The sequence below is a fragment of the Chrysemys picta genome, chromosome 9 (assembly GCF_011386835.1).
Source record: "Chrysemys picta bellii isolate R12L10 chromosome 9, ASM1138683v2, whole genome shotgun sequence".
In the NCBI taxonomy this organism is placed as follows: Eukaryota; Metazoa; Chordata; order Testudines; family Emydidae; genus Chrysemys; species Chrysemys picta.
The window spans coordinates 99,983,642-99,998,745 of record NC_088799.1 but is presented as its reverse complement, the minus strand read 5'-3'; the positions used below and the strand labels follow the sequence as shown (position 1 = coordinate 99,998,745).

Here is a 15,104-nt window from a genome sequence, read left to right as displayed (position 1 = left end):
AAAGGCATTTGGGCTTAGTCTCTTGACTCCTTCGTCAAAAGGAAAGCTTCCCTGCATAACGAATAACATCCTCACTTGCACGGCTAAAAAGTGGACAGCTGTTGCTTGCTGATGTATTTTACCGGAATCATTAGTGCAAAGCTGGTGCTGTAAAATATCTGTAACACTAACGGCTGAGAAAATTTCCTGGATGTTCCTGGCTGATCAGAGTTCAGCACAGAGAAACTCAGCCAGCTTTGTGCTGGTGTCTTTGAGGCAAAAACCTCTCAAAAGAAGGGAAATCCCTCTGTTGCCCTTTGAGGACAGGGGAACCCAACCCCACACGAGACCTAACCGTAGCAAGCTCCTTCACCCCAGTTCTGAAACCCAGCTGTCCTACCTCTAATGATTGGCAGTGATGGTTACAGCCGAACGCTTCCCTTATGTTCATTTCTGCCCTAGGCCATCACTTCTGGAGGAATCACTTACCAGGAGCAGCCTTGGCATTCAGAGTGCTTCATCTGTACTGGCTGCTCAAAGCAGATTGGTGGGAAACGCTTCACCGCTGTGGAGGATCAGTTCTACTGTGTTGATTGCTACAAGACATTTGTTGCCAAGAAGTGTGCTAGCTGCAAGAACCCCATTACAGGTAGGTTGGTCAGTTAGTGCATACGGAGACTCAGCAAAGGCAGCGTTGTTTTACCCAGCCCTTCCTCCCTCTTAAGGATTTGTCCAGGCTCTTTCTCACCCCTTCACCTTGACCACCCCCAGGGCAGTCTCCAGAAGAATAGGCTTAAAATAGACAGAAGCAGGTGGCCTTCATTTGGGCTAAAAGTGGTGTAATAAATGATAATAAGAAAACAGGAGGCAGGTAGGTGGATACAAAGTGTGTGATGTAGAACAGCAGCAAGAAACCAAACTGTAACACCCGTTTTAAGTAACAAGTGACCTAAATCTGCAGAACTGGAACACGATGCTAGTTTGCTTCCTTGTGGCTAATTGGATACAGGAATGAAGTGGAAAGCAGGGGGTGATTTTTGGACCTATCAGAGCATTCTTATAGCAGGCATGAGATTTGATAGTTCATAGATCTAAAAAAATCCATAGAAAGGAATAGAACTTACTGGAAAATAACTATTTCCCTAAAGCCACCACCTTATCCTCCAAATCCCTCCTCAGCTCCCGTCTCCCACACGGCACGTACAAAACCGCAGTCTGAGAATGGCAACGCAGGGAGCAAGCTGTGTACATTTTTAGCCAGGCAGTAGCTCTGATCCCAGCCTGCTATATTTCTACCATCTCCCTCACTGCACCTGCTCGTTTGCCTTATCCACCGGTTATGTCTGGTCACTTGCAAACTCTGGGGCAGGGACTGTCTTGAATACATTGTACAGCACCTAGCACGCTGGGGCCCACTCTGATGGAGGCCTTAAGACTTGTTCATAAGCAGAACATAAGTCAGAGTATTAGAACTGGGTAAATTGAGCTGCAATTCCTTTGTATGTGCTGGCCCCAGCAGCCTCAGTTAGCAGGATAATTGATGCCTGAGTTTGGGAAGGTGGGTTAAATACTAAGCCAGCTGAGGAGGGATCACAGTTAAGGTCCCCAAATTCCTTAAGTTTAAATTAAGCAGGGAGCATTATTCATGCACATTACTCCTGAGGGAATTCTGTGTCACTGCGCTTGCACAGAATTCATGGCCCCCACAGATTTGTTTGCTTCCCTGCAGAAAAATGACTTCTGACAGGGAAGCTGCAAGAGCAGTCATCTACCCTCCTCCCTGGCAGTACAGGCAGGTTGGTTTGGGCACCCAGAGCAGCTGGTAGAGATGTAAATCACCAGCGGGGGAGGGCTGGGCAGTCACACACGCAAGACAGAGACACTCTGTCCCTCTTGCTTGCTATTGCGGCACACTTGGCGTGGAGGGGCAGGACTTTGGGGTGTTTCTAAAGATGTAGGTGTGGGTCACGCTCTGTTCCCTCAGGCAGAGCAGAATGTAGCAGCCTGCTTGCTTAGTGAATTCCCCCAGGAGTATAAAACAGGTGTACAAATGTTAAGGCTCCTTTACATTGCTAGAGTGGTCTAAAGGATCATATGGCCTTATAAATGATTATTGGTGCTTTAGTGATTAGAACTGGTCTCCACTGTTTACTACTGACCTTTCTGGAGATGATCAGTAGCCAGTATAAATTGTGAGTTTGAGTCCCCAGCCCTCACTTGCTCTTCAGTTGCCTGTGATGTAACACTGAGCATATGGCTGCATATATTTGTTGACTAATAACTAGAAGTAAAGGGTCAATACTAGCTACATTACTATTAGACAAAGGGGGTTGGTGATTTCCTCCAATGCTCCCCACTCCCATTCTCCATCCATTGTATTGTAGTTTAAATAAATTAGCAAAATAATTGAAACCAGCTTGATTATATTATGTTATTTTGACAAAATATGCAGAATTTTAAAACAGTGCGTAGAATTTTTTATTTTTTTGTGCAGAATTCCCGTAGGAGTAGCACATGTATTAAAAGCTGTTTTACAGGGAGATTGGAAAGAGCTGGAGGAAGGCTGGGTTTAGAGGGAAGGACACACAGAAGAAAAGGCTTTTCACTGCAGGATTGGCAAAACTGGACAGGAGACCAGTGCTAGAGGAGGTGGGACTAAGCCACTCAGGGTCTGATTCTGATCTTGCCTCAAGTGTAGTCCTACAAGCTCTAAGTGGTCTGGGAGAAGAGGATTCTTTTTTTTTTTTTTTTTTAATTTTGAAACAAACCAGGTTTAAAAATGGAAGTTGTCAGGACAATGTGGGCAGTGAGGTGCTGCTGAAACTTAAAGGGGCCTGATTGCACCAAAAGAGCTGCATTCCAACTGCTGGGGTTTTCACCAGTCCTTTACCAGCAGAGTTTGAAATGGTTTGCTGGGGTAGACAAGACAGAGCAGAGCAGAGCCAAGCATCTGGGACCAAGTCCAGCTCTTAATAGGTGTGGCTGATTTTATACAGGTGAGGGAACATTGTTCTTTCTTGGAAAGCAACCAACTACTCTATTCTCTCTCTAAGTCACTAAACGTTAAGAGCAAGTTACTGTCTATTGAAAGGAATATTATTAATTACGTTCTGTAGTAACTCCCTCTATCTTTCTACATAGGATTTGGAAAAGGATCCACTGTGGTCAGCCATGAAGGCCAATCCTGGCATGATTATTGTTTCAAGTGTACCAAGTGTGCCCGTCCTTTGGCTAACAGGCGCTTTGTCTATCATAATGAGCAAATTTACTGCGCTGACTGTCCCCATAGACTGTAAGGAGAAGCCTCGGCCTTTGCTGTACAATGGATTGGAGCCTTGCTCTTGTATTTGAGCTGCTTCAGAAAGGCCTGCTAAAGGAACTTGCATATTAAACCTGCCTTCTTCCATTTTACAGACTGGTTCAGACCTCCAGGCCCCGCATAGTGCAGCTTGTTTGATTTTAGATTTTAAGGTTCTGCAGTAACAAAACTTACTCAGCTGCAACACTAACTTTGCTTTCATGACCACCATTAACACAAGCTTGAGGTGCCAGAATTTTAGGTCCTTAAATATTGCCTCTTCTGCATGATGAGTAGCACACAGTAAAACAAAAGCTGATTTTGTAACTTAAGTTGAAGTTTGACGCTTAATGAAGTGGTTTTTGACAAGGAACAAACAAATCTCTGCACCCACTAAAACAAAAACCCCAAAACCATCAGTAAGGAGATGTAAAGATCACACCCAGGATCATAGACATGGTGCTTCGCAATTATACATTCATGAGTACTTTATATACAGACATTAAATGCCTTTGCTTATACTAGCATATAAAGCAAGTTACCGCAAGTATATGGTGTGGCTTTGTTTATAATGTTTTGCTATTGTGGTTTAGCTAGGGAGAATGCTAAAACAGATTGATGGCAATTTTAACTTAAGGTTTAGTCCTGAGTTTAAATTGGCTTGTCAGAGGGTTTTGCTTACCAGCTTTTTTACTTTAATTATACTGTCTACACCTGGTTTACTAATTCACCACCTTCAAGAAGTTATTCTTTGAAGCATAACATACAATGAATGTATATGCATTTTTTCAAACATGGTAGGAGAGCTCTCCTACCATGCCAACATGTTATTTTAAGACCTAATAAAAATTGGATTAATGCTTGTTTGGATTCATGAACTCTGGACGATTGTTTCTCTTCACTGGTTTTTGTAGGAAACAAATATCAAGGAGTGTGTGTCAAAGTCATTAAGACCCTCCTACCCCCCATTACACTGCAAAACTGAACTTACCTGTTTTGAGGACCCCTCCTTCCCCCATTGCAGTTAACACTGAGTGCCAACACATTCACTGCCAAGAGCGTATTTAAATGTACCTGTGGCCAACAGAGTTACTGGAAAATTAACCTCAAATTGGTGTCTGTCCCTCTGAAATCCCTCTTCCAGATGTAATCGATTTTTAAATAAACGGAGCAGCCTGAGCAACGTTAAGCCATCTCAACTCCCTGAATTCCCATTGTGATTCAGGGGGATAGAAGGAGACGAACAAACACAAGGTTTTGAGGATGACCGCTACAGTGGGGAGATGGAGGGAGCTGAGCAGTGCCTCAAACACACAGGGATGGGGTATGACTATTCCCTCCTCTGGAGTCCAAAAAGAATATTTTGTTGTTCTCTATGCTCTGCTACAGGACCTTATTCAAAGCTCAAACCATTGCCTTGTATTGAGCAGCGTAATCAGTATTAGCAGAGGCAAGATAAACCGGAGCACAATTAGTTTCTTCAGACCTCCAAAAACCATGGAAATTCGAGAGCCATTCTACGGCCCCTTTGATCTTTGAATAAAACAAAAGACCTATGGACCTGAAATACTCAATTTTTTGAAACTTTTTTCAATTTCACAGCAGCGATAAGGTTCACTGAACTTTATGATGAAAGACAAGCGTCACCTCAGAATTTACCAGATTAATGTAGAGGCCAGAATTTAACAGTCTAATAAAAAGAAAATAGAAGCTGTGTTGCACCACAAAGTGACTCTAAACAATACTGAAGATGGGTTTTTGTGACAGGATTTATACTTGGAGAAAGGAAAGAGTGTCAAGTTTAACAGTGACAAGGTACAAATTTATCTTCTCCAAATCCTATTGTTTGGCACTTCATTAAAGGAAATGATTTATCCTCTTGGTAATTAAACTGGTGTTAATTTGTAAGATGCCATTATTCATCCAGGTAATGATCAATGGACCTCAGACATTCAGACTAGTAATAGTTTAGGGCAAGGGAGTTGCTGATAATCACTTACCTATGAGACTTCTAGTCTGTCAATGTTAATTTCTACTTAAAATGGCAGAAAAACTTAATGGCAGGACTATCCCCTTGTATATTTTAATTTTACATTGCAGAAGAATAGCTCCAGCCACAAATACTGGAAGTCGCAAGAACCATGATTAAGTAAAAAACATTCAGTTCCAATAACTGCTTTTCCCTATCGATTCGTGTGAAAAAACACGCTTGAGTTGAGTGCATTAACAGGAAGCATGTGAAAGTATAATTAGCATTAGGGCATCACATCTTCCAACCCTCCTACAAACTAAGAATTCTCAGACTGTTGGAGAAACTACAATGCTAATTGAAACTAAGTCACTTTGGCAAGTTCTTTGCTTCTTCCTTATGGCAGTGGCCTCCAAACTTTACCTTGCGCCCCCCTCACCTCCACCACCACCCCACAGAGATAGGGCCGGGAGCAGGGCCATGGCTCGGAGGGAGGGGGAGGACACGAACAGGGGTAAGGGAATCGAGGCAGGGACCACAGCTGGGGGAGGGACCAGGAGCAGAGCCAAGGCCAGGCCCAGGAGTGGAGCTGGGTGGTGCTCTCTCCCCGGACCCCGTGGGGGCTGGCCCAGGCCCCTGCTGCACCCTCCCACACTTTGGGGACTTCTGCCTTATGGAGTAGATACCAACTATAACTAATATACTAAAAAGTATAACAAGATGAAGACTGTAGATCTGATGCAATACAAGAGAGATTTAACAAACCGAGGTTACTCAAACTACTATGTGTGTGTGTGTATCTATCTCACAGCCATTTGGAAAAGCAAGACGTATTGTCCAGTAATGTTCCCAGCAGTCACTACTTTCCTGTACTGAGTATAAAGTGCTGCAAAAAAGGAAGTCAGAATGTAAGTCACTGGCTTCCATGAACTTATTCTTTGCTTTTTTAAGCATCAATTATTTTGTACATGTGCCTTTCCAGCACCTAGCACAAGAGGCCCACCAGGACTACCCAATACAAACACTCTAACCATTCACATTTTATTTTAATAGCAACACTTCATTTATGGAGTCTATTGTATATTAGAGTGGTTGTTTTGGTCAACATTTGACTGCATCTCCAGGCAAAGCAGTTGGGGAAAAGTTTTGAGAGCCCTAGTAACCTAATGTTCAGTACTGCAAAAACCAACACATTGTTCAACTGCAAAGTTTATTTAACAGTGCACACATATTTACATACAGCTGTAACAGAGCATTCGACAAATAACATCTGCACAGAAAAAAAATATCAGCATCTTGTTTGTTAGAATGATTGTCTCTGCCAGAAACAGCTATTATACAAAAATACATTTTTCTTTTTACCTAAGGCACTGCTCTAAGTCTAAAACAGTTCTACGATACTTGGAATAGCAAAGGGTTGAGAAAGAAGGAAGGATGAGGGTTTCCTGTTTTAACCGTGGTGTCAAGAAAGGAACACATTTAGATCCAGCAAGAACGTTTGCATTTTAACACTGAAAACGCAGCTGCCATTCAGATGATTAATTGGTACTGAAGTGTCAGCTAAGGATTTAAGCAGGGTTTGAGAAAGCAATTCTTTAAAGAAATTATCCCGTATCTCTTACAAAGGCATACGAACAGCACTGCACTTACACTTTTTTGTAGCAGCCCTTTGCAAAAGATACTCAGTTAATCTCTTCATGCTGTAAAAAGCAAGTAACTGTAGATTAAATTACTTAATGCAGCCTTTAGGAAAGGGAATACATATGCTATTTGCAGTCATTGTTATAAAGCTAGCACAGGAACATGTAGAATAATTAACATGAACAAAAACCAGGACTTGAATGGCCTAATACTGTTATGTACACAACATAATACTTACATGAGTGTAGATAAACTTAAATATGTAATTCAAATGAAAACATTTTAAAAAGCATGACAAATGTTAAACTGCACTATAACAAACACGTTTAGGTACTCAACATTTTCGCAGTGTATATTAGTGCATACATACTCGTGTATATTGTAAAATTTTAGGACGTTCCAGTAACATTAAAATGTATGAATGATTGTACAATACTGTATTTTGAAGCTACTAATATTTTCATATTAGAAATAATCCAAAACAGTTTCTTAACCCAGTGTTGGATCAAAGAGATAACTGACCAATTTAGCTTTTCTTAAATAGCCTATTAGTATCACCAACTGTACAGAGATGTTACAGGAAAACAACAGATGGGATTTGGTTTTGATATGCATGGAATGCATAATTTTTATTTTAAATTTGCAAACTGCCACTTCAACATGCAAAAATATTTGTCAGTGGCCAGCTGGTAAATTTCCAATGGCACACAGGGACTGTACATCACACTAATATGAAAATAAAAGGACCCGGAGACAGGTTAGCGGAGATTTTGTAAAAGGAGAGCAAGTGATATTTAACAAGGAAAGCTTGTCACACAGTCCGCTAAACAAATGGAAAAGGAACAGCAGCAAGGAAGGCTCCCTGAAAGTTTTCAAGGTGCAAATTTAGAAGTTTATTATCCCTTCCCTGCTGGTCTTTTTTGCAAGCTTGAAGACAGGTAAAGGTTAACAAGCAGCTTTTCAAAACAAGGCCTTCGGTACTTGATAAAACACTGGATTACTGAAGTGCAATCAGGTTATTTCCAGGACTCTAGTGTTCACAGTTCTGTCCAAAGAGCAAAGAAGAGGTGGTTAATGTTCTCATGCTGTGCAATATGTACTGCATACAAGACGCCAAGTACATCTAAGTATGTAAATATATTAGTTTGTAAAATTATGTACATACCTGCTACATCACACTACCTCAAAACATATGTAGCTGAACAAGGCCCAAAGCCCAGCCCAGAGACTATGGTTTCTCTAACTAAATATACTCGTCTTCTGTTTAACTGCTTTTGTTATTAACAGGCTCAAAATACGGTCATTCTATTTAGACTAACTTTCAAAATGCAGTAAGAATCTGGGGTGAACATTTCAACCCTCACTGGTGTCTATGGAAGGAGGTGTGAAAGCACCCAAGCCTGAAGTCCTCCTATTACCCCCAGAAGCAATATAGCACTGCCACTGTGTACCTAGCTACTGTATCTGAACTCCAATCTGGAAGGACCATAGCACGAGCAAGCCCTTCACTCCATTTCCATGGCCCAGTCACAATCTTTGGCCTTTCACCTCAGTGGTAACAAGGGTGCACACTGCAATGGCATATATGGGACAAGTACATGAAACACACACACAAACACGGACATCTATCCTCTGGGAACTGGACAGAGCAGACAGCTGTCAGGAGTTTGAAATGCTCTAATTTATGTCATGTCTGAAGAGATGACTCAGGTAGTCTAACCATCCCATTTCCACTACACAGCTTCTCCATTTAGAACACCTGTCCACATGAGTCCTTGTCATGTGGGTGGAGATCTCTTGTTAGGAGCACGTTTTTGAACTGGTGTGTTGGAGATCCTAACTTCCAATGTAAAAAAATAAAAAAATAAAAGTCAGTCCTATACCAGCTAGTTTCACTCAAGTCTCTGACCCACCACCATAGTGATCAGTCATGGACATGGATAACTACAAATGATTTGTGATGAGACAACAACTTTTGGAGGATTCCCACTATTAGACTGGTAATTCTTCTCTCCCTCACACTTCACACTCAGGCCTGCCAGCTTGATGTCTGTAGACTCTTGTTTGGTTTTTGTAAACCTGCTTGTGCAATTAAGATTTTTGTTTCAATAACCTCAGAAGTTTTGCTCGGGATGAAACACTGGTTTTGATATACTGTTCTCTGCATTACAGATCTCGAACCAACAGCTTTTAAAAATTAATGCATTCTGTACTGAGTTTACCAGGAAGAAATCACAGTTCCTTTCCAGCAAAGCACAATACAGTTAACATTTCCTCCCTACTGCTTATTGTCTAGCGTTTAGAGGGGAGGACTGGGAGTCAGGACTCTTGGGTTCTTTTCCCACCTCTGTCACTAATTCACAGTGTGACCACGGGCAACTCTCAACTTCTGTCCACTCATCTGTAAAATCAGTACAATGTCTACCTCAGAGGTGTACGAGGCTATTCTTAAATGAAATGCATCAAGTGCACAATATTAATTAAATAATCATTTGCTCTAGAAGAAACCATGTTATTCATTTTATCCCCATATTAATGGAACATCTTTCATTCAGCACTAGCACCAACAGTATGCCTATTGTCATGTCTAGTCAAGCTCACACAGCTTGCACAGCTTCAAGCTCGCACAGTCAACTTGTGGAACTCCTTGCCTGAGGAGGTTGTGAAGGCTAGGACTATAACAGCGTTTAAAAGAGAACTAGATACATTCATGGAGGTTAAGTCCGTTAATGGCTCTTAGCCAGGATGGGTAAGGAATGGTGTCCCTAGCCTCTGTTTGTCAGAGGGTGGAGATGGATGGCAGGAGAGAGATCACTTGATCATTACCTGTTAGGTTCACTCCCTCTGGGGCACCTGGCATTGGCCACTCTTGGTAGACAGGATACTGGGTTAGATGGACCTTTGGACTGACCCAGTACGGCTGTTCTTATGTTCTCACACAACATGAAGAATTAATATTATTATTTTACAGTAAAAAACAGGTGTCAAGTGGAAGATTGTTCTGCCACAAGTGCCGAGTAGCTAAAAGCCCTACAGCCTTAGAAGAGGTAATTTTAAGACTCAGAACAGCTCAGCCCTAGCAAAATGCAAGAATATACTTAAGTGGAAGGGCTTAAGTCAGAGAGGTCTAGCTCATGAAGGGTTTTAATAGTAACCAGCAACATTTCAAAAATTATCTTAAAAAAAAAAAAAAAAAAAAATCACAGTAACCATTTAGGAGATTTAAGAACAAAAACAAAAACCAAACCAAACCAAAACAAAACTAGAAAAGTTTTAATCCTAGGGAGAGGTACAGAGGCTTCATAGTGATTGAGCTGGACTTTGGGAAGAGCACTCAGTGGTTGTGTTAACTAGCTGTAGTAGTTAAGTCCCTTCAAAAGTCATCGACTAGTTACTCCTCTGACAAAAGGAAAACAACAAGCACAACAGTAAGAGCCTGTTGCTAGTTTAGAGAAAATGAGCGATTCTCAAAAAAAAAAGGCACAAATATACAGTAAATATTTAACAAAGCTACCTTAATTTACCGGGAGCAGGGGGTAGAAGGGAAATCAGCATACATTACCTGATGCCGTCTCGATAGGTTTGGTCAAGGAATTCACTGTGCCATTGTCCTCAAATGCCAATTTTGGACTAGAGGGAACTGTAGCAGCATCATTCAAGTTTTCATTACAGTTATCAGCAGTGATGCTGTCTGAACTCAGTTTGGTTGACTTGGAATGTACTCCAAGATCAATAATTTCTTCAAAAGTCCATGCATTAGATTTTCCATTGAGATTCTGTATAAGTCCAATCGTACGATCAGCTTCATTAACGTGCAATATTTCTGAATTCTGGATAACCATTTCTTTTGCTGAAGGACTGGAGAAAGAACAAACGCATTTGTTAAGAGTGCTGGACACCTGACCCTTACCAATAGAAAAGGAGGTCAGCCAATGAGAAATCCCCATATTCTCCCCAACGAATATTTTTGGGGATAAGCTGCCCTACCTGCCATGTGATTGTTATAGAAGTCAGATCAGAAGGAACAACTGCATCAACATCCATTCAGTCACTTCTGCACCAATAACCATCAGATAAGAGCACAACTCCACAGAATTGGTATAAAAAAGTCACAGGCTCCGTGTCCCTGCTTTAATAGTCTGTGTTTCTGCTTTGTTTTCAGATTCATTTTTGACAAACACATGCATTTACTGAGTCACAGACTACTCTGTAAAAGTGTTATATTCAAACCATCAGTTTCAATTCATTTTTGAAGAAGTTATGAAACATTAACACTTCATATTCAGTCACTAGACACATGTGGCAAGAACAGAAACTTTATTTAATATCGAAGAATTTTCACAGTGCAAATTCTAAAGCATCATTAGGATTTGGACAAGCAAACAGAATTGCCCATGAATCTAGAGATTTTTCCTAGGACTGGATGGAAATTCTCTCTCTTAAAAAAAAGATTAAAATGAGCAATCTATTGTTAAAAACCTCACTTGGTGGGAATTTTAGTATTAGTTTTTAATATTGTTTTAGCTGAATTGAAGGTGTCTTAGAGAATCCTGTAGATACTCTCCCTTCTCTCTATCTCTTGTTTGGGGATTTAGTATCAAACTGTCATCCAACCTCAGGGAAAACAGTTTAGGTTGTTGCCTTTGTTTACCAGTAAGTTCAGCATGTTTCTGTTTGTTTGGCAACATCTCAGCCCACTTACCACCACCACTGTTATTGACATGGCACTATCAAAAACAAGAGCTTATGCATTAAAGAGCAAACTGACAGTTTGATCATGTAATGCACTTGAGGCAGTGGGCACTGCTTCATAATGGAAACTTTTAAACTGATATTTTTCTTTATCAAGATACTGATGCTTTAGTAAGTTCTGAAGCAAACTAACAAAATCTCTGGATTTAGTTTCTGTACATTAAATTGGGTCTGTTCAATTTCACACCAGATTTACACTGAGTATATCTCCACTGACTTCATTAGTGTTACTCCAGACTCACGTTAGATTGAGAAGAATCACAATCAGCTCCAAAATACAACAATGTATAATTATACAAGAAGGAATAATTTATGTTTTATTTTATAATTTAATGTTACATTGTTTTATATATTTAAAGTGGCATATATCATTTTTTAAATACTAACTTGTAGTTGTCAGGAAACACTTGATTTACTCTAGGGAAAACTTCAACAAAACTGGACAGCCTCAAATTAAATTTTTGGCAACCTATGATCAGTACTAAACACAAACTATATGAAGTGTATTTAAGGATTTATTGCATAAATTACAATCAGATGCAACTTTTACATTAGGACACCACCACACAGGCTCACCTGTAATCCTTTAGCTGCATACCATGCAAAGACCCCTCATTATTCTTCTTCTGATAAATGTCTTGCTCATCTCCATTCATAAGTACTTCATCCGCCTCCATTTTTGACATATCTTGCATTGAAGATTCTGTAGAAGTCAAACCACATGCAAACTCAGAACTATACTGTGTCTGCACCTTGATTTCTTGAGACAGATCAACACCATTTATCTTTTCTGAAAGAAAGAGAGCTGCAATATATTAGAGTTGCTATTTCAAATTAACAACACACAAATAAATGCCTAACTGGTCTCTCTCCTAGCTGGAATGTTCTGAACATACAGTCTCATAAAATGAGCATCTCTAATGGGAAATTGGCTATAATGATATAGAATAATACATGTATTTTTAAAGTGCCAAAACAAATCTGAAACATTTTTATTGTATAGTCATTCTCAAATCATACATTTTTAGTTAACAATTTTGCTTGTTTTCCACACAATGGAATAAATAATCTATTCTCATTTTTATGCACACCGCTTCCATGGCAATTGTGGAAGTGGTGTACTCAAATCATCATACATCAGCATGAAAATTAACTTACAGTAAATATTGCCAACTGCTGAAAATGGAGTAGGGCCTTTCAGAGGATGAGTGAAGAAACAAAATCCTTCGTTTATTAGGGAGTTCGGATCCCATTGAGACAATGACTACCCCGCTTTAGAGTATAAGCGATTTTAACCATTTTGGACCTAATTTACCGAACATTGTTTACCTGGTTGATATGTTTTTTCAAGGCCCAACTCTTCCTCCTCTTCAGCATCCTCTTCCTCGTCAGCCTCATTAGCAGACTTCTCTTCATTCTGTAACAGAAATCTGTATTACTTACAACAGTTTAAGTTAGCAGTAACACCACCACCACCACCACCACCCAATATTTATCGTGAACTGCCCACATATCACACAGGCCATGATTCAATACATTTTAAAAGATGTACATCCAGCTTACATGCTGTAGAGACCCTCAGGAGTATCTAAGAATTGCCGTGAGTATACCGAGAGTTACTATCTGTCATTGCACAGGATCCTTGTGCTATGACTGGAAGCCATTTCATTTCAGTTGAACAGAACATAAAGATGTATGTTATTCTTCTGAAAGTGAAGCATTTAATGGAAAGGTTCTGAAAGTGAAACATGAGAACTCCTTGAATCTATATAATGTCACATATAAACAAGTACCTTGGCTTCATTCTGTTCTGACTTCCGAGTTCTTTTCATTATTTCTTCAATTCTCTGTTAAAGCAAAACAAAGTGAATTTGTCACAACATGGAAAAGGCTGAACTTTGATCATTTGGCTTCTTTTATTAACTTTTGTATTTAAAGGATTTAAAAATTCCTTACTCTAATTACCATTTTAAATGGTCATTTTTTAGAATAGAAACCAAAATATACATTTAAAAACACAATTTGATTTATTCAAATACATGTGACTGTTCCCAGTTCAGATCGTTTAACTTTATTCACCAGATTGCTTTAACATTAGAGTCTCAACACACTTTAAGCTCGCTTAAAGGCTTGAAAGCAAGAACTATGCACCTTTTTCCTTTCAAGTCTCTCCTGCATATTTTGCTGCATAATCCTCTCTCGCTCCTGCCGTTGTCTTTCAGCTTCTTCTTGGGCTTTTGCTTCAGCTTCCTCTCTCTAAAATTAAGGCAGAGAATATGGGATCCAATACATAAATCAATTTTAAGGTGAGCTATTTTATCATTAGTTATTTTGTAGATGAAATGATTCATACCACCCCTTAAGCATATGGTGTGCAGTAAATATAAATACATATTATCCTAATACTGAAAATCTGAATTAGAAATTTGCCACCTGATTCTGAAATTCACAGAAAAAATATTTAGTTAAATGATTATCCAAGTTCTTTAGATGGCCCCAGAGCTATTTGAAGTTATAGAGTTAGTTTAACCTGTACTTCAGAATGAAGGTCCATTTAAGGAAGATACTTTAGAAACCATGAAGAAAGCAGTTAAATTGCAAATATAGCAAAATTAATTAAAAACCTTTGCAGTCAGATATTTGTATTTAAGATAGTTGGCACTGAATATCTTAGTGCTCCTATTATAACAGAATCTGTTTTTCACTATGATTGCAAGCCTTGATGGGGAGATAAGAGGATTCTTAACACTAGCTTATTTTTATAACAATTGTTCAGAACAGTAAAGTATGATAGACCCTGAGAATGAAAATATATACCATAGATAAATGGCTGTTACAAATTCATCATACATTGAACAAGGTCCATATAGCCTGAAAAATGTAATTTCTTTCATTCATTAGGAAAGATACCTTTTCCAGGTTATATAGACATTCATTATCCATGAAAGGCTATATTTAGGGGTTAGTAGTATTTTCATTCGTAGTATTTGGGGGCCATGGATGAGCATTCATGTCACACTGCGCTCTAGCACCTGGCCCGGGCAAGCTAATGATCCAACCAGTGGACCAAATTCTGTGATGAATCCTGGTCACGTGCCACCTGAGGCACGTTACACATACGCTAAGAAGTACACCTCTACCTCGATATAATGCTGTCCTCGGGGGCCAAAAAATCTTACCGCATTATAGGTGAAACCGCGTTATATCGAACTTGTTTTGATCCGCCAGAGTGCGCAGCCCGTCACCCCGGAGCACTGCTTTACCGCGTTATATCCGAATTCGTGTTATATTGAGGTAGCGGTGTATTTTAAAATCTGCTGTATCAGTTTCTTAGCTAGTAACATTACCTTTTCTAGAGAAGTTAGATCGCACAAGGTGCCCCAGACTCCTTCTGATCTTTTAAAACAGGAAGCTCTGTAAGTGGCCCCAATAAGATTATGAAGAAGCTCTATTATACTTTGGCTT

At 39.8% G+C, this 15,104-nt stretch overlaps 2 protein-coding genes across 9 annotated transcripts in view; one reads left to right on the top strand and one right to left on the bottom strand.

The window, feature by feature from the left end:
* FHL1 (four and a half LIM domains 1) overlaps nt 1–4,147 on the top strand; it is a 50,183-nt gene extending 46,036 nt beyond the window's left edge. For all 8 annotated transcript variants that reach the window (XM_005301055.5, XM_042851166.2, XM_065557340.1 and 5 more), the window contains exons 5-6: nt 442–628; nt 3,121–4,147. In XM_005301055.5, coding sequence (XP_005301112.1) covers nt 442–628; nt 3,121–3,275 — 342 coding nt within the window. In that variant the 3' untranslated portion in view covers nt 3,276–4,147. The remainder of the gene's footprint in view (nt 1–441; nt 629–3,120) is intronic.
* Nucleotides 4,148–6,442: 2,295 nt separating this feature from the next.
* MAP7D3 (MAP7 domain containing 3) overlaps nt 6,443–15,104 on the bottom strand; it is a 60,128-nt gene continuing 51,466 nt past the window's right edge. The window contains exons 16-21 of the mRNA XM_065557337.1: nt 13,791–13,895; nt 13,433–13,486; nt 12,969–13,056; nt 12,216–12,429; nt 10,450–10,745; nt 6,443–8,723 (exon numbers count right to left, since the gene is read on the bottom strand). Of these exons, the coding sequence (XP_065413409.1) occupies nt 8,638–8,723; nt 10,450–10,745; nt 12,216–12,429; nt 12,969–13,056; nt 13,433–13,486; nt 13,791–13,895 (843 nt within the window). The 3' untranslated portion in view covers nt 6,443–8,637. The remainder of the gene's footprint in view (nt 8,724–10,449; nt 10,746–12,215; nt 12,430–12,968; nt 13,057–13,432; nt 13,487–13,790; nt 13,896–15,104) is intronic.